Source organism: Cyprinodon tularosa, unplaced genomic scaffold, assembly GCF_016077235.1.
Source record: "Cyprinodon tularosa strain WSP-4 unplaced genomic scaffold, ASM1607723v1 ctg572, whole genome shotgun sequence".
Lineage (NCBI taxonomy): Eukaryota > Metazoa > Chordata > Actinopteri > Cyprinodontiformes > Cyprinodontidae > Cyprinodon > Cyprinodon tularosa.
In genome coordinates, this window is record NW_024039310.1 from 1 (window position 1) to 18,181 (window position 18,181).

Below are 18,181 nucleotides of genomic sequence, written 5' to 3' on the forward strand. Positions count from 1 at the left end.
ATCCAAAAATTTAAAACTTACAAGAGCATGGTGCAATTTCGAGATGCACAAGACCTTTATCGACCTACAAGAGCAGGTGATGCAGCTGACCGCTGGTCTGCAGCGTATGGCTCCCTATACCCAGGGGGGCCCGAACGGAGGGCAGAATTATGGACAGAATTATGGAGGCTATTATTATTATTGATATATCAACTTCAACGCCATAACTGGATATAAGGAAAATGCTGATTATTGATGATTATGCATACCTTTGTTAAACATATTGTATACTTTATGTGACAGTACAATTACTGTGCAGGAGAGTGCCACATGGTTACTCCTATGTTGGTTGTAATGACGGTCCTTTGACCATTAGAAGATGTGTTTGCCTGGCATAGTCCGGGCCTGATGAAGCTTTTTGTTTGTGTTTATGTATGTATGGGTGTGAAATACCACCACTGTAGGGGATAAATGCAGTGACTTCGTAACACAAGATGCTGCTTGGGCATTGGTATTTGCCTCTGCTGAGAAAACAGAATTAGAAAATCTTGCAAAAAAAAAAAAAAATAAGCAACGAGGACGGGTCCTCTTAAGGGAGCCAAGAGGGGGATCCTTCTTTGTTTTTGTATATTCTGTTTTCTGCATTTTATTAGTTTAATATTTACTCAGACACCACCACATCTTATATTACTCACTTCTACTATATGGTGTGTGTATAATCTCACGTTTAGTTTAGTGTGCACAATATATATATATAAACTTTTGTCACTTGGGTGAGTTCACATTTAAGGTGTTTTAGATTAGTTATCACCTGCATAATCACGTAAATTGATCCTTTTAGGATCAAAGGGGGGAATGTTGTGTATTAATCTGCACTAATCATAAGATAAAATAAAGTTAATGTTTTATAAGTTTAAAGTTGTTTTCCCAAATACTGTTATAAGAGCCATTCGAGGCCAGAGAGGAGAGAAGCAGAGGAGCGAGTGTGTGTATTTGTTACAGCTGGCGCCAATGGGAGTGAGGTCTACAGGACAATGCAGGGTTGAGGCCCCTTAGTGATAAGAAAGCACCCGCAATAAAAATGAAATATTTGACATCTCAAGGTAGCCCAGCTCAGCAAAAATCTGGCCATACAAAAGAGTTGTTATTTTCAAAGCACACGGAGCAGTAATGGTCCCAGAAAGGGTGATGAGACGAGGGGGAGCAGTATGGTAGACTGACATGGCTTGAAGCAAGGGCTGACATGTTTTTGACTAAACCGTCATAAGTTTCTGATTTGAATGCACCAGATGTTTTCATGGCCTGAGAGATTGCTCTCACAAGAATGAGATGTGTCTATGAATGTCACCGTGTTTTGCAGATAAATATCAATGTGACCTTTACCAATGACTGATATATGTTCTGAAGGGGGTTTTTCCACCGATAAGAAATGTATAAAAGGGAGCTGGCATCACCATTTGTTCAGCTTCGGCTCACCGCTGACCAGCTCATTGTAAATGTGTTGTGTTCAGCAATAAACACACTGGACCCGGACTCAGCTGCCCCTGCCTGAATTTTTTTATCTTTGTTTGAGTCTTTTTCTGCTTTTTAAGAACTTTGAATTTTTATAAAACTTAGCTTCAATTTTAAGTCGTCAAGAAGAGAATTGTAGACGACAGTAGAGTATGGGGATTAATGGCAGCTGGCTGTGAGGGCGCCTGAGCAGAGACAGGAGACAAGGTGCATAACATGGAAATAATTTCATTCATCCCTGCATCAAGGCGAGCGATGGAATTGTCCACACTGCTACACCACTGCTGTACTGGCGCGGGGTCCATTTTTTGGCCAGATAATTCTGTAATTATCCAGACAGAAGACCCAAATTTTCAGCCAGAACACAGGATAAGGACTTAAATAGTTTATTCAAAACTCAGGACTTCAGGAGCACATCCACAGAGGACCAGGGATTACTAAGAAGGGAGATTTAGGTTAGTGGCTTGAAGGAGTTCAAATAATGAAATGCATGAAACCAACAAAACCACTAACCTTATAAGAGAGGACCAGTGGCTTGAACAGAGCAGACTGCTCCTTTAAAATGTTGTTGGGTGGCCAACAGTTGGGTGGCTTGGAGCACAGAGGCAGGAACTAGGTCCTGGAAGCCAGACTCAGGCTTAATGATTAGGGGGCTTGGCAGGAGGCAGAAGTCAAGGGGCAGAAATAGGGTCGTTGTCCCGAAGGCAGAGAAATCCGATGAGGGCTAGGCAAAAGGGAAAATTCGTGAAATGAAGTCTTGGTCAAGAGCTTCGTCAGGTAACATGAAGTGCTGGATACTGCTTGCTTGTTGGCTTGCAATTATCTGGCCCTGTCTGCCTGCCACAGGCTGCCTTAAAACTGCTTAAACACAGCTGAGACATGCTGCTGATTACACTGCAGTGCAGCAGGCAGCAGCTGTAGTTGATTGCTCACAGGGAGAGCAGAGCAGGCAGACATGCTAGAATCATAACAGTATGTTAGATCCAGTTCCAACCAGGTTATATAAGGAAATATTCCCTTTGATCTCCTCTTCCATTTTAGATGTGACTAAACTCTTAAACTTTTAATGGGATATGTATGAAAAGCTTTTAATGTAGCTGTAATTTAACCTTTACTTTTCCAAAACCATCACTTGACCCAGATGACTTAGTAAATTATAGACCTATATCCAATCTTACACCATAGTGAACATTTGAAGAGTTTAAATCTGTCTTTAATTTAATTCAGTTTATTTATATAGTGCCAATTCACAACACATGTCATCTCAAGGCACTTTACAGTTCACCAGATCATACAGTCAAACTGATTCAAAGTTTTCTATCTGATGAAACCCAGTTGATTGCACTGACTCATTGACTGGAATTGACTGGAATGCAATCCCTCACACCAAGAATGCTTGTAACGACAGCATTCTTTTAACAGGAAACCATAAGAAACCCCCAGCAGAACCAGGCTCAGTGTGAGCGGCCATCTGCCGAGGCTGACTGGGGTTCAAGGATACAGAAGCAGAGATACAAAAAGCAACTGTAAAAGGCGGTCCCATCCAGGAAACACAGCCAGGGAGACAAGCTCAGAGCCAGCTCAAATGTCAGAGGATGAAGAGAGCACATCCAGCCGGGCCCAGGAAGAGAAACAGGACTACACTGAAAAACAGGCCGATCTTTAACATCTTAAACAAAGGTGTTGATGGCAGCAGCGCAGCTGATATTTCTCTCCAGGATGGTGTCACAGCCAAACAGGAACAGACCAGGCAAAGCTACTATGAGTTAAAGCAGAGAGAGCATAATGTTAGAGATTGAACTAACAGATTGTGCAGAGTGGGAGAATAAAGATAGAATAAAGCAGAATGATGAAATTGGGATTCCTATGTTCATATGTATAAGCCTATAGCAGCATAACTAAAGCTCATGATAACCTGAGCCTCTCTAACTATAAGCTTTATCAAAAAGGAAAGTTCTTAGCCTACCTTAAAAATAGACTGGGTGTCTGCCTCATGGATTGAAACTAGTAGTTGGTTCCACAAGGGAGGAGCCTGATAACTAAAAGATCTGCCTCCCATTCTTGTTTTAGAGATTCTAGGAACCACTAGTAAACCTGCAGATTAAGAGCAAAGTCCTCTTTTAGGGTAGCCTGATAAACCAGACTAAATGTGAGATTAAATGTGAAATTTAGTCTGGCCTCAATGAATTAGACATCCGAAGATTGTTGATGAGAAGAACCCGTTGTTTTTCAAACCATGTCTGTACCAATTGGCCAATACTCTGACCAATGCGCGCAACTGACTGTGACATAGTAAGCGCAATAGAAAGCTGGTGGGGAAGTGTAAACAAATAGCCTGTCGGTAAAACGGCAAATACGTTCTTCTCAAAAATGAATGAGCGTAGAGCCTCTTCCTGCTCACGTTTCAACAAAAACCCCAAGTCTAATGATTCCAAAGCTGAGCCAAAAATCGGCATCAGAGCCAGCGGTCCTTCACACACAACTATGCCGAGAGAGGGCCGCTGTAGACGCGCTGCGGTTAGCCGTACCTGCCGTTAGCCGCAGAGGTTCTCTGGTTGCCGCGGTCTTCTCAACTTCGGAAATTGTTTTTTTAATTGTGCAATAAATCAGTAAATGGACCATATAGTGACGCTTTAAAGTATAATATTTTCGCCTCAAACGATCTTAAAATGTACTTTTTTATTGAACAACAGCAACAGAAAAGGGAACTTTTAATTTTCAATGGAGCACACCCTTGAAAGCTGCCGCTGCTGCAGTGCATGCCCGCTTTGCATCCAGAAATTCAAATACCATCTCTGCATTGTGATTGGCCCGCCAATTCTAGGGCCTTGGGCATTAATTGAGGCTATACCAAACTCGCAGGCCAAAAATTATTTTGGCCGCTGGCGGGTGGGGCTAGTTTACTAGGCTATTGTTAGGGACATAAGGAATAATCATATCTCTGATATAAGGTGGAGCTTGGCCATTTAAGGCTTTATATGCAAGAAGGGGGATTTTAAATTCTATTCCGGATTTAACAGGAAGCCAATGAAGAGAAGATAGATAGGAGATATGAAGTTTATCAGAAATCTGGCTGCAGCATTTTGGACCAGCTAATGGCTTTCAACTACAGTTTGTGGACTTCCTGATAGTAAAGAATTACAATAGTCCAGCCTTGAAGTATCAAATGCATGAACTAGTTTCTCAGCATCACTCCTGGACAGGATATTTCTGTCACAACTTGGTTGTGGTTTTGAGGACCTGAATGCAGAGGCGGAGAGACGGGTGAGTTCTTGCAGTCTTAATTAGTAGTAACTGTCATGATGGATCAAAGGAGCAAGCCCATATGCAGAACACACACGGAGGAGGCAGGGAAAAAGTTCAAAGGTTTATTAAAAGTTCTGAACACGGGTTTAAAAACAAGTTCTGAGACTGGTTCACTGAAGTCTTGACTGGGACCGGAGACTGTTGGTTAGCAGAGTTCATGAGAAGCTAAGCATCTAGCTTCAGGCTTAGCATGGCAGACCTTGATCTGAGCTTCCAGCTCATTGCAGAGAACAACAGGGAATATCCACATAGGATGCTTCAGGCTGAGCTTCCAGCTCATTGCAGAGAACAACAGGGAATATCCACATAGGATTCTTCAGGCTGAGCTTCCAGCTCATTGCAGAGAACAACAGGGAATATCCACATAGGATTCTTCAGGCTGATTCCACATAGGAATCTTCAGGTAAACTCCACATAGAAGTCTTCAGGTGAAATCCACATAGGAATCTTCAGGTTGGCTCACCAGGGCAGATTAGCAGGTTAGGCTCACCTAGAGCTTCAGGCTAGAGACAGGTTTCCTGTGAGGCAGCTCTCCCAGAGCTTCAGGCCAGAGACAGGTTTCCAGTGAGGCAGCTCACCCAGGGCTTCTGACTAGCGACAGGTTTACAAACTAAGATCCACACTGCGGCGTGGAAGCAAGGCCTGGCAGGAGCTTATAAAGGGGAGGTCTCCTGATGAGTAGATGCATAACAGGTGTGCTGGAAGACTCCAGCCCTAGGAGACCCACGGCGCACTCTGCTGGAGACAGAGGGTAATCTCCAGATCCCAACAGTAACCCCAGCCCTAAAAGACAACAACACAGAACAGAAGAGGATCCTCGGCGCCCTCTGGTGGGCAAGCCTGAGGATCCCAACAGTGCCCCCCCCTCAAGGGCGGATTCCAGACGCCCTCTGAATAAGTCCAAAAAACAAACAAAAAACAACCCACCCAGGGTGGGCAGAGGGGGCACTATGGCAAGGAGGGCCAGGAACAACAAAAAACAGAGTCCAGAAAACAAAAAACGACCCACCCAGAGTGGGCAAAGGGGAAAACAGGCCAGAAGGGCAAAAACAAAAACAGGGTCCAGAACAAAAAACGATCCACTTACGGTGGACGAAAACAAAAGAAAACCCAGACGATTTCTTGGGCAACATCTCAGGTGGCCGGTCGTGGGACCGGCAGCGGGACAGAGTCTCAGGTGGCCGGCCGAGGGACCGGCAGCGGGACAGAGTCTCAGGTGGCCGGCTGCGGGGTCGGAGGCGAAGCTGACACTCTGGGGGTCTGCCACGGGGTCGGCGGCGAAGCTGACGCTCCAGGGGTCGGCTGCGGGGCCGGAGGCGCAGCAGCTTCTCAGGAGGATGACGCCCAAACTTCAGTAGGTACCCCCACGGGGTACCCCGTCCCCTCTTCGGCAGCTCAGGAACAGGCTCTGTAGTGACCGCCGACTGCGACTCTGGAGGAGGCTCTGAGGAGACCGCCGACTGCGGCTCTGGAACAGGGTCTGAGGAGCCCACCGACTGCAGCTCCTGGACTGGAACAGAGGAGCCCGCCGACTGCGGCTCCTGGACTGGAACAGGGGAGCCCGCCGATTGCGGCTCCGGGTCTGGAACAGGGGAGCCCGCCGATTGCGGCTCCGGTTCTGGAACAGGGGAGCCCGCCGATTGCGACTCTGGGTCTGGAACAGGGGAGCCCGCTGATTGTGGCTCCTGGTCAGGAACAGGGGAGCCCGCCGATTGCGGCTCCCGGTCAGGAACAGGGGAGCCCGCCGATTGCGGCTCCGGGTCAGGAAAAGGGGAGCCCGCCGACTGCAGCTCCGGGTCAGGAACAGAGGGGACCACCGACTGTGGTTCAGGAACAGGCTCGTAGGAGACCGCCACCTGCGGCTCCAGGACAGGAACTGAGGAGCTCGCCGTTTGCGGCTCCACATCTGGAACAGGGGAGACCACCGACTGTGGCTCCCCATCTGGAACAGGGAAGACCACCGACTGTGGCTCTTCATCAGGAACAGGGGAGACCACCGGCTGTGGCTCCACCTCAGGAACAGGAGAAACCACCGACTGTGGCTCCACCTCAGGAACTGGAGAGGCCACCGACTGTGGCTCCACCTCAGGAACTGGAGAAACCACCGACTGTGGCTCCACCTCAGGAACTGGAGAGACCACCGACTGTGGTTCCACCTCAAGAACTGGAGAGGCCACCGACTGTGGCTCCACCTCAGGAACTGGAGAAACCACCGACTGTGGCTCCACTACAGGAACAGGGGAAGCCATCGACTGTGGCTCCGTCTCAGGAACAGGGGAAGCCACCGACTGTGGCTCAACCTCAGGAACAGGGGAAACCACCCATGGAGGCACATGTTCAGTCTCTGAGGTGGCTTGAAGCGTCTGTAGAGGGCTCTTGGCGGTTTGTGGCCTCTGCTGAAAGGCTCTTGGAGGCATATTTCCACCAACTCCGAACTCTGAAGCCCTCTTAAGTTTATGTTCAGGGGTCTCTGGACGGCACAGGGCAGGCTCAGGGGTCTCTGGACGGCACAGAGCTGACTCAGGGGTCTCTAGACGGCACAGAGCTAATTTAAGGCGACGCCGTTTCTTACGCCGAGGGGTCTTTGGAGCTAAGCTAACAGGATAACAGGCTGATTCAGGCAAAAGGCTAACTGGTTGAAAGATTAATGTTCCAGAACGGATTACTGGTTCTGAGGCTAAAAAATCAGGCATGGGAACAGGTTCAGAAACAGAGGTGACGGGTTCAGGTGTCTGATCAGGCTGGCTGGGAACTCTAACTGTTAGAGGTGTAACTGGTGGGCCTATTTTGAGTCCTTTAACAGATGGAGCTAAGTGACTATCGTGTATATGAGAACTGAGACTGACCTGGCGCAAAAGGGAACTGGAATCCTGAATCTGAGGCTGTACGGCTCTGGGTCTAGTTTGCAGTTCAATGTCTAATCCGATGGCTAGCTCTATGAGGTCTTCAAGGTTAGCTGGCTCATCGTAAAATGTTAGCTCATTCCTGACTGGTTCATTTAGAGCTAGGAGATAAGCGGTTTTAAGCGCCGACTCGTTCCACCCGGAAACGGCTGCTTTTACCTGGAAATCGGAAGAAAACTCGGCAACGGATCTATCTCCCTGTTTAGTTTCTAGAAGTCCACTGGAAACGATGGAATTATTAGAGGCTTGGTTAAAAGTCCTTTCAAAATTCTGGATGAAATTCTCATAAGTACAGTTAACTCTAGTTTTAAATGGAAATCTGGTCTCTGCCCATTCAAGGGCTTTTCCAGACAGGAAAGACAAGACAAAAGATATCCTACTCATATCATACAGGAAACTAGACTCATAAAATTCAAAAAATAGCTGACACTGGAACAGAAATCTCCTGAGCTTACTTGGGTTGCCGGAAAATCTCTCAGGCAGAGAAGGGCTGAGTGAAGAAAACGACGGGCTGGGTTCTGACCAGAAAGGAAGATTACTATCTTGGCTAGGAAGTGACGTCACTGCCGGTGACCTAGGAAGCGGAAGTGGATTCGGAGCAGGACGTGCTGCTGACGTGGCGTTAGCATTATCCAAGTAGCTAGCGAATGTTTGATTCTGCTGTAACTCACGGAGGGTTTGTGCATGTCCATGGATCTGAGCGTCCCGTTCCTCAATCCACCGACGGAGGTGATCTGCTGGGCTTTGTGTTTGGCTGCAGTGTTCTGTCATGATGGATCAAAGGAGCAAGCCCATATGCAGAGACTGTTGGTTAGCAGAGTTCATGAGAAGCTAAGCATCTAGCTTCAGACTTAGCATGGCAGACCTTGATCTGAGCTTCCAGCTCATTGCAGAGAACAACAGGGAATATCCACATAGGATTCTTCAGGCTGAGCTTCCAGCTCATTGCAGAGAACAACAGGGAATATCCACATAGGATTCTTCAGGCTGATTCCACATAGGAATCTTCAGGTACACTCCACATATAAGTCTTCAGGTTAAATCCACATAGGAATCTTCAGGTTGGCTCACCAGGGCAGATTAGCAGGTTAGGCTCACCTAGAGCTTCAGGCTAGAGACAGGTTTCCTGTGAGGCAGCTCACCCAGGGCTTCTGACTAGCGACAGGTTTACAAACTAAGATCAACACTGCGGCGTGGAAGCAAGGCCTGGCAGGAGCTTATAAAGGGGAGGTCTCCTGATGAGTAGATGCATAACAGGTGTGCTGGAAGACTCCAGCCCTAGGAGACCCACGGCGCACTCTGCTGGAGACAGAGGGTAATCTCCAGATCCCAACAGTAACTCCAGCCCTAAAAGACAACAACACAGAACAGAAGAGGGCAAGCCTGAGGATCCCAACAGTAACAGTTAACAGAGTCAGGAATCCAAATTCCAACTTAAAAATGTAAAACAAACCAGAACCATGGAGACATCAGGGGAAAGCAATCACGAGATGCCAGGGTAAGATGATGTAGGACAAAGTTAGACGATGTTAGACAGAGAATCAGCACTGAGGGACTGCACAAGGGTGGTACTCCACAGGTAACCATTGAGCATAAGGAAGATTTGTCATTAACATTTGATAAGATTTAAACCAGTCTAGTGCTGTTTCTTCAATTTCTACAAAAAAGTTGTTCTAAAAGAATATTATGATCAACTGTTTGATTACATGCAGTGCTGCTGCCATCAACACCTTTGTTTATTGATATTCGAGATCAGTGTAGTCCTGTTTCTCTTACTTTAACTGGCTGGATGTGCTCTCTTCATCCTTTGACATGGGAGCTGGCTCAGAGGTCATCTGCCTGGCTGCGTGTTTTCTAGATGGGGTCACCTTTTACAGTTACCTTTTGTATCTCTGCTTCCTTTTTCTATGCCTGCTTCTGTCTCCTTGAACCCCACTCAGCCAGTGTTGCCAACTCCTCTGTAAGGAAAGTAGCTATTGGCTGTGCTGTAAGTCGCTAGAAGTCGCTGAATGACGCCATTGCCTAATTTGCATAATATATATATATTTTACTTTTATATAATATATATATATATTTTTTTACTTTTCCCCTTGTGGTCCACTCAGGAGCTTAAAAATCATGGTAAACCATACACATTTTGAACCATAAATTTTTTTACATTACATAAACATTAACAATCTAAATGGAACAAAAAAATGCTACAAAGAATCAATCACAATGTGAGCAAATAATGGTAAGTATTGTTATTTTTTTTTTCAAAGGAGGGTTCAAAGGAGGTGCACCACAGCAGACACCAGGAAAGTCGCTAGATTTGTCGCTAGTCGCTTTTTTGAAAAAGAGTAGCTGCAGGGGTCTGAAAAGTCGCTAAATATAGCGACAAAGTCGCTGAGTTGGCAACACTGCACTCAGCTTAGAAAGATAGCCACTCACCTTGATTCTGGTTCTGCCGGAGGTTTTACCTCTCCACCGTCTCTACAAGCATGCTTTCTTGAGGGATTGTCTTTGAGTCAATGAGTCGATGCAATCAACTGATATTCCTTAGATAGGACACCATCACTCTCCATACCCCATTTACCATTATTCTGATGCTTAAGGGGCAATAGCGTACATAAATCAGAAGGTACGGCCGGCCATACTTTTCTTACACTTTTTAAACATGAATTTTAAGAGGTGGTAGATTCATATACACCATGGGCGTAGGTTTGGGGGGGGGTTTAGGGACCATAGGGACATGTCCCTACCAAAAATTTGAACCGACCAAATTGTCCCTACCAATAATTGGATGTGAGCAACATGTTTATAATTTACAGCAGTAGTTGTTGCAGCAGTGGCTTCTTTTCCTCTCGCAGCTCCTCTGCCTGGTCTCTCCTGTCCCTTTCACGTAGCAGCGCATGGAACTGTGCTGCGCTGTTTATCTCCACTCTCATTGGTTGTTCTGCCTTAGGTCCCGCCTTCTCTCTCCTTGATAGGCTGTTTTCTAGTCCGTCCGTGCTTGGAGCACAAAATTGAAAATTTATTCACACTAAAATGCCGCGGTTACTGCAATTAATATTAGGCTGCAAAACTAGTCCCAATTAAAAAAAAAAGGAATATCATGTGCACTAAAAAACAAAAACCTTTTTTTTTTCCTTTTTTAAAACGAAATATTCGAGTCAGCCAGGAGTTCTGAAGACTGCTGGAAAAATGGGCAAATAAAGGCTGTAAGCCATCAACATTTCTGATTCTTAGCCACAGCCAATTAAGAAAGAAAATGTGAGGGTTTCCTTTTTACCGATATTTAGTTGCTATTACTGTTTTCATTTTTTGATGACCCTTTCAGGTATAATTATTAGCAGGTGTTATTTCTTCTATAGAGTAGCCTTTAACAACAAGAAATGGTGCCTAAACATCTGCTATTTTTTGTTTAAAAAGCATAATTAGGGTTCCACATAATAATAATAATTTAATTGACTATTTATACTTCTAGAAATAGGATAAAGACAAGAACAAACAGAGGAAGAATATTAACATTGATTTTATCTTACATAGATTTCCATACAGTCTATAAGTAAATTAGTACAAACATTAATGTCTGGTAAAAATGCTTGAATCTGGCTGTTTATTTTGGATATTATTAAATTACAGATAAGATAGTGTTATATTGTCTTTTATAATTGTTAAAAGTGATTTTATATTTGAATACACTTAGGCTCATTCTCAGTGTTGTGTTTGTAGATGATGCCACTAAAAAACAAAAATAGACATAAGGAGCTATTTAAACAGTCAGACAGTAAGCAATATAGGACGATGATAAAAGATTGTGTTACATTTAATCCTTTACTATTAAAAATGCACTTATACATTATATGATTATAGGAAACACAGATATCCAGTAATAATGATGCAGGGCAGCTTGTAGGTGAAGCAGCTGGCCCTTCAGTGCTTCAGGTGATGTCTAAATAAACCAGGTGATACTAAAATATGTCCTCTTGATGAGTTCTGGATGAAGAATATTGACAGACAAAAACATTTTTTTATCTTATATATTATATATATATGTTGTATTTTTAAAATGTTTGTATAATTACTGATCTAAGTGGGTTGCTCTGTCGGAGAAAGGCATATTTTACATTTTTATTATGTTTTAGAGTCTATTCTCCAGTTAATGATGAATCACTCACTAAATTAGTTGACGATTATTGAAATAATCAATTAATATGATTCATTTTTTCAGTCCCAGATAAAATACATGAAATGGGCTACACAGAGTAACTACAGCCCAGATGTTCCACTTTTATAGTGAAGTTAATATTTTAATGAATGTATTATTTTGCTTTATACAGAGAGAGCATAGTAGGTAAAAATATAAGAGTGGGGTTTACCTCTGCACAATTCTATATCTTCATAAGAAAATACTGTATTTACCTTCTCTCTTAGTTGTTCAAATGAAACCATTTTCAAAGTGGAAAACAGTCCTAATTCCACATTGATCAGAGCCGGTGATACTTCAAACATTAATAAACAGCATCTTATGAGTGTAGTGCTTATAAATTTTTTATTAATGTAGCAAAATGATGCTTTTCTCTTTTAACAATGAATTCCTCTTATCAGTACGGATCCTCACACCGTGCATAAAAAAGGACATGTATATTGCATAGCACCAATGACAACCGACTGATAGTGTCCCTACCAAAGTTCAAATCAAACCTACGCCCTTGATATACACTGTTATGTAATTAACCTCTACTGTCAGTTTAACTATTTTTTTAAGTTAAATGAATGCAAGCTCTGTTTTGTGAATAAGAGGAAAGAAAGACTGCAGTAGGCACATTTAAAGGAAAATTCCGGTTTTTAACACTTTTAGCCCATTTTCTGTAGTGTCCAGGATGAAATCGAATGATCGACACCAAAATTTTGACAATTGGTCCTGTCTCTGCTATTTGGCTCATGCAGAATCCCCCCCTGGCTGCTTCAGAATGGCTTCCATAGTGCATGTCCGATAATGTCCTTAAAACAACCTTAAACGTTCTTTTTTTTAAATATGCTACTCACCGGGTCGTCAGCGCTGTTCAATGACGTTCCAAAAAAAGTTTCGTAAAGAAAAAACGTTCCTGTAGTGTTTTATTTAGCATTTTGTAAATCCCATTGAGTTCTGTTGGAATAGTCAATATCCCTCCGCCACCGGAAACGGAAATGGGGCCTGTTTACGCATAGTTGTAGTCTTTTCGCTTCACTCTGTGTACTCCGACGTCGAGGTGCTAACGTCTCTGTTAAACACTTTAAAAAACTCTGAAAATGGAATACGAAAGGTGGATTCTTGAGGAGGACATATTGGACTTTCAGTTTGACGGTAGAGGATACCGTTTTGAACCGGAATATACTGAGGAGGAGTATATAGAGACATTGTCGCCAACTAGTGGTCTGGAGTGTGCAACGCTTCAGATTCGAACGGGAAGCGGAAGTTTATAAGCGGTTGTGATGTATCGGAAAAAATAGTTCTGGGATTTACAAAATGCTAAATAAAACAAGACAGGAACGGTTTTTCTTCACGAAACTTTTTTTGGAACGTCATTGAACAGCGCTGACGACCCGGTGAGTAGCATATTTTAAAAAAAGAACGTTTAAGGTTGTTTTAAGGACATTATCGGACATGCACTATGAAAGCCATTCTGGAGCAGCCAGGGGGGGATTCTGCATGAGCCAAATAGCAGAGACAGGACCAATTGTCAAAATTTTGGTGTCGATCATTCGAATGCATCCTGGACACTACAGAAAATGGGCTAAAAGTGTTAAAAACCGGAATTTTCCTTTAAGGATTTATTACTAAAAACACCTGACAAAATATTTACCAGTATAACTTTTAAAAGACAAAACTTAACTTTTGAACAGAAACGTAATTTTAAACACAAACTTATCTTATCTTATCAAATAAAAACAATTTACATAAAACTATTTAAATAAACAATTTTGAATGTCTATTTAAAACTTGGGCCAGGTCAGGTGCGGCGAGCGCAGTCTGTGGGTGAGCAGATTCCTTATGTCTAGTCCGTCACTGACGCGAAACACCACCAGGTACCAGTCAGTTCTGACGAAGGCCAGTATCAGGACGTTGCCATCCAGACTCACTGTGTGGACCACGCACACTGATGCGCACAGTGCCAGCCGTCAAACGCTCTCACAGCCCAGATTTGCAGAGTGAGGGCGCACAGGTGGAGCCTGTATTTGTCCACAGTCGTTCTTTTTGCCCTGCCCATGCGGTACATCACGGCAAACACTAGGTTGTTGCCGATGGTCCCCAGGAAGAATATCACTCAATGAGCCGAGCAGAGGTAGATCCCATCGAAGTCAGCGCTGCCAAGCGGGCAGGCGTTCGGTTCAGGGTGCGGTGCGCGGTCCTCCGACGACACGTCTATGGTGCCGTCGAATCAAAAATTTAATAAATAAAACATAAATGAATAAATAAAACATAAATGAATCAATACAAATTCCTAAAATAAAATAAAACAAAACATTGTGCAATCAATAAGGAAAACCTATCTACAGACCAGGTTTTCTTTCGTTTTTTTTGCTGGCTTAAAAAAACAACAACAAAAACCTTCTGTCGTCTGTTTAGCTCAGGCATACAACCTGAATGTTTGGCGTGCTTGTCTAGGAGCGGGGCTACTCTCGGACCATGAGTCGGACCCCTCTTGTATGCGGGTTGGGATGGAAGAACAGGGGTTCCAGCACACCCCCCTAAAAATATGTGAGGCCTAAAAACTCCATTGGACACAGTAATGCAATGTATCATAGGCATTGTTTTATGGTGGTCGCCCAATAGGTCCCCCTGGACACAATCAGTCATAAAGGAGAGTTTGAATAAAAAAAAAAAAAAAAAAAAAAAGATGCCATCCATAAAATGGTGCTCTTGGCGTATTGCATGTTTTCGAGTTTCACATTTTCGGCACTCTGAGTGATATTGTTGTTGTTAGTTGTGAGATGTGTTGCAGAACCACATCGGTGAAATCTGTCAATTAAATTTGCATTACAGTGGCACCAATTCTTCCTTTAGCCTTTACCGTATTATCCTCTGAACTTTTAATCTAATATTTTGTGTATTTTACTGGAAAAGTGACTTCCATGCATCCATTTTCTGTCAAGCTTATCCCAGCTTTGGTTGCGAGGGGTGCTGATGCCAGCTGTCTACAGGCGAACATGCTGGAAAAGTGTTATGTTAAAAAAATATGTTTTACATCAATGTGTATCTCTGTGTTACAAAACACAGCAGTGGTTCAGTATGTTTTACTTAATTCAATAAACAATAAGGTTTTTCCCCCCAACCTGTGGAGCTGTTTGTAAGTACTTATTTTCCCAGAATTCAAATTAAGTCTCATACTTTGGGTTTGCCAGCTGGGAAATCTGGGAAAAAAAAAAATAGGTTAAAAAAGACCTCACCATTGATGATGAATGTCAAGTAAATCTACAGAAAAGCACTCTTAATTTATTTGTTCACTAATACATTCCTGTAGAACAGTACACACTAACTGTAATAAATGAAAAATGCTACTTCAGGTGAGACCAGGAAATATCTCACCTTGGTTACAAAGAAAGCCCCAGTTACACTTGTGAACAGCCAATGAACATATAGACATGGAATAATAAAACAAATGCAGGCACTGTATGTTGTTCAGTCATACAGAGACCAACGGACACATCCCTCCACATTTACTGCATTGCATAGATTTTAAAACACATCCTACTAAAATCTCTTTTTTTAATGATGCAGGTTTTTGCACAGGGTTGATATGATTGAAGACCAGCGCCTCTGTAATGAAACCACAAAGTGGCACGGACAAACTGTGACCTCTTATGCCTTGAATTTTGTTTTTGCTTCTTTATCTTTTCTGATTATATGTGGGAATCTTCTTGTAATCACCTCTATCATATACTTTAAGCAGCTTCACACTCCAACAAACTTCCTTATCCTCTCTCTAGCTGTGAGTGACCTGCTTGTTGGGGCTTTAGTTTTACCTTTTAGTTCAGTATTGTCTATGAGCTCATGCTGGTATTCAACTCATCTACTCTGTAAAATTCGAGGTTTGTTTGATATATTATTGTCTGTATCATCTATCTTAAACTTGTGCTTTATATCTGTGGACAGATATTATGTAGTATGTCACCCTCTAACATATAGAAATAAAATAAATGTTTGTGTTTCTCTAATCATGATCTTAGTGAGCTGGACTGTTCCCCTTCTACTTGCGATTGCCATCACATTTCGAAGGATAGGCATAGAGGATCCTAGCAAGAGATGCAAGATTTTTTTAGTCACAAAGGAATCTATTACAGGATCTTTCTTTGCATTTTACATCCCAGCTATTATAATTTTGACAATTTATTTAAAGATTCTGGTTGTGGCAAAAAAGCAGGCACGCTGCATCCAGAATACTTTAAAGATTGCTGTATCTGTCAGTCAGATGGAAAAAAAGGCAAACATAACTCTGGCTATTGTAGTGGGAGTCTTCTTATTGTGTTGGACCCCCTACTTTTTGTCTGTCAGTTTTTATGGAATGTACAAACTCACAAAACCAGATGTAATGGTGGAAATATTTAAATGGATTGGATGGTCCAATTCTATGTTAAATCCTCTGGTTTATGCTTTCTTCTATAAATGGTTCAGAAGGGCTTTTAAAATGATTATTCATGGGAAGTTATTTCAGGGAGATTTTTCCAATACTAATCTGTTTTGATTTATAGATTTATACATCCACACATCATGTTCCTCATTTTGATTCTGCTATCTTCAGTGTACCATTCATGTATAATCTATGACAATGTATTTCAGATGAAAATGTGCTTGGTGGGTTCCTACTTTTAAAAGAACAGTTAAAATAGTTTTCTATAGTTGCCATTAGAGTTTTGCATATAGACTAAATTAATAAAAAAAATATTTTTTTTTCCTACCTAATTATAATTGATTTGCTGTAGAAGGCTAGCGGGGTCTTTGCCTTAATATGTCTTTATGTGTAACTCTGTTGTCTCTCTACAAAATCCTTTCAGTAACAAAAAACTGGAGAACCATCCTTCAAAATCAATGTGTCACAACATTTTTATCCTATACACTAACAATTTGTTTAGATAAAGTCACCTAAAGCAAACCTGGTGAATAAATATTGCTTTACACTAAATTGTGGTGTTAAGTACAGTTAAAATCCTTTCTTTTTTTGGTTTTACTTTAAGAAGAAAGTAAAGATCAACTTTAAAGTATGGAAGGTGATGAGTGCCCCAATTCCACAATCAAATACCTTGTAAAATATCTTTTATGCATATACTGGAAATAAGAAGAAGCTGAAGAAGTCACCTCCAGGGCCAGGAGAGCACTCCTCCATTCAGAGAAGAGGAAAAGGATGCCAGAGGAGGCATCCTTTTTTTTTCCAATGTATTCAGCTTTTCTTTAAAAACATATTTATGTAGGTTTCATCTCAGTTTGTGTGGAGAACTTCTTTTTATTTTAAATAGTTTTCAATGTATATTGTTTTATTCTTTTTTCTACAGATTTCCTATGCCTTTTTTGTTCTAAATGTTCTAAATTCTTTTTTAATAACATTTATATATACTGTTCTTCATGTAAAAAAAAAATCCTGTGAATAAATATTTTTAACTGTTTGAACACTGTCCTAATCTTCATTGTGTTTTATCACCAGCAGTTCACAAATTGTCATTTTTGGGGGCATTTTGGACTACATTAGGCTGGGCTAAAACTGGGCCTACATTTGCCCTAATGTTGAGGTAATCCAAGCGGCCCAAAAACTAGTGTTTAGTGTATGCTACAAGGGGTCCATGGAGCATGAGCAGAGGCTGTTTTGGGAATGGTTTGGGGTCCAGTCATCATATCAGGCCATGTCCTCCAGAAGTTCTGCCTACAGCACTCCTCAGCCCAGCCTGTTTCTCCCGAGGAGTAAGAAGTCAGAATAAATCTGCCCTTTTCGGTAGGAGCTAATGCAAACGTGGCACCTGTAACAAATTGTAAACCAGTCTCACCCAAAAATTTGAACCGTGTGGCTGCTTTTAATCAAGTGATTTGGACACACTCTTTAGCTGTTCACAAAATGTAATTTTTGGGGTATCTTGGAATACATTGATTACCCAGGGTTCAGGGTACCCAGGATAAAAGTGGGCCATTTGGTTTACATGTTTTCTAATGTTAATGTGGTCAAAAATTAGGGACTTTCCGGCCACATGGAATGCATTAATGTTGGGGAAATTTTCAGCCAAACATCCCATTTTAGACCAGTAACATTGAGGTAGTCAAAGTGGCCAAAGAACCAGTGTTGTGTATGCTACAAGGGGTCCATGCAGGCTATTGTAGCATGAGTGGGGGCTGTATTGGGGGTTGTATGGGGTCCCTGGGAGGGGTCATCGGGAGGCTTTTGGGACTCCTTTCAGAGATGTCTGAACCAGGTTTGGACTGCTTTGATCCAGTTTAACTTTCAGAGTTAGCAAAACTATTGTCTTCATCTAAG

General features: G+C 42.5%; 1 protein-coding gene across 1 annotated transcript; it reads left to right on the plus strand.

Moving 5' to 3' along the window:
* Positions 1-15,463: 15,463 nt before the first annotated feature.
* LOC119797155 (trace amine-associated receptor 1-like) lies at positions 15,464-16,408 on the plus strand. Its single transcript, XM_038306110.1, has one exon. The coding sequence runs from the start codon at positions 15,464-15,466 to the stop codon at positions 16,406-16,408; it is 945 nt and encodes a 314-aa protein (XP_038162038.1).
* The last annotated feature ends 1,773 nt before the right edge of the window (positions 16,409-18,181 follow it).

Excerpts from the sequence above, each read along its gene's own strand:
- LOC119797155 (XM_038306110.1), top strand. The coding sequence starts at position 15,464 with ATGATTGAAGACCAGCGCCTCTGTAATGAAACCACAAAGTGGCACGGA.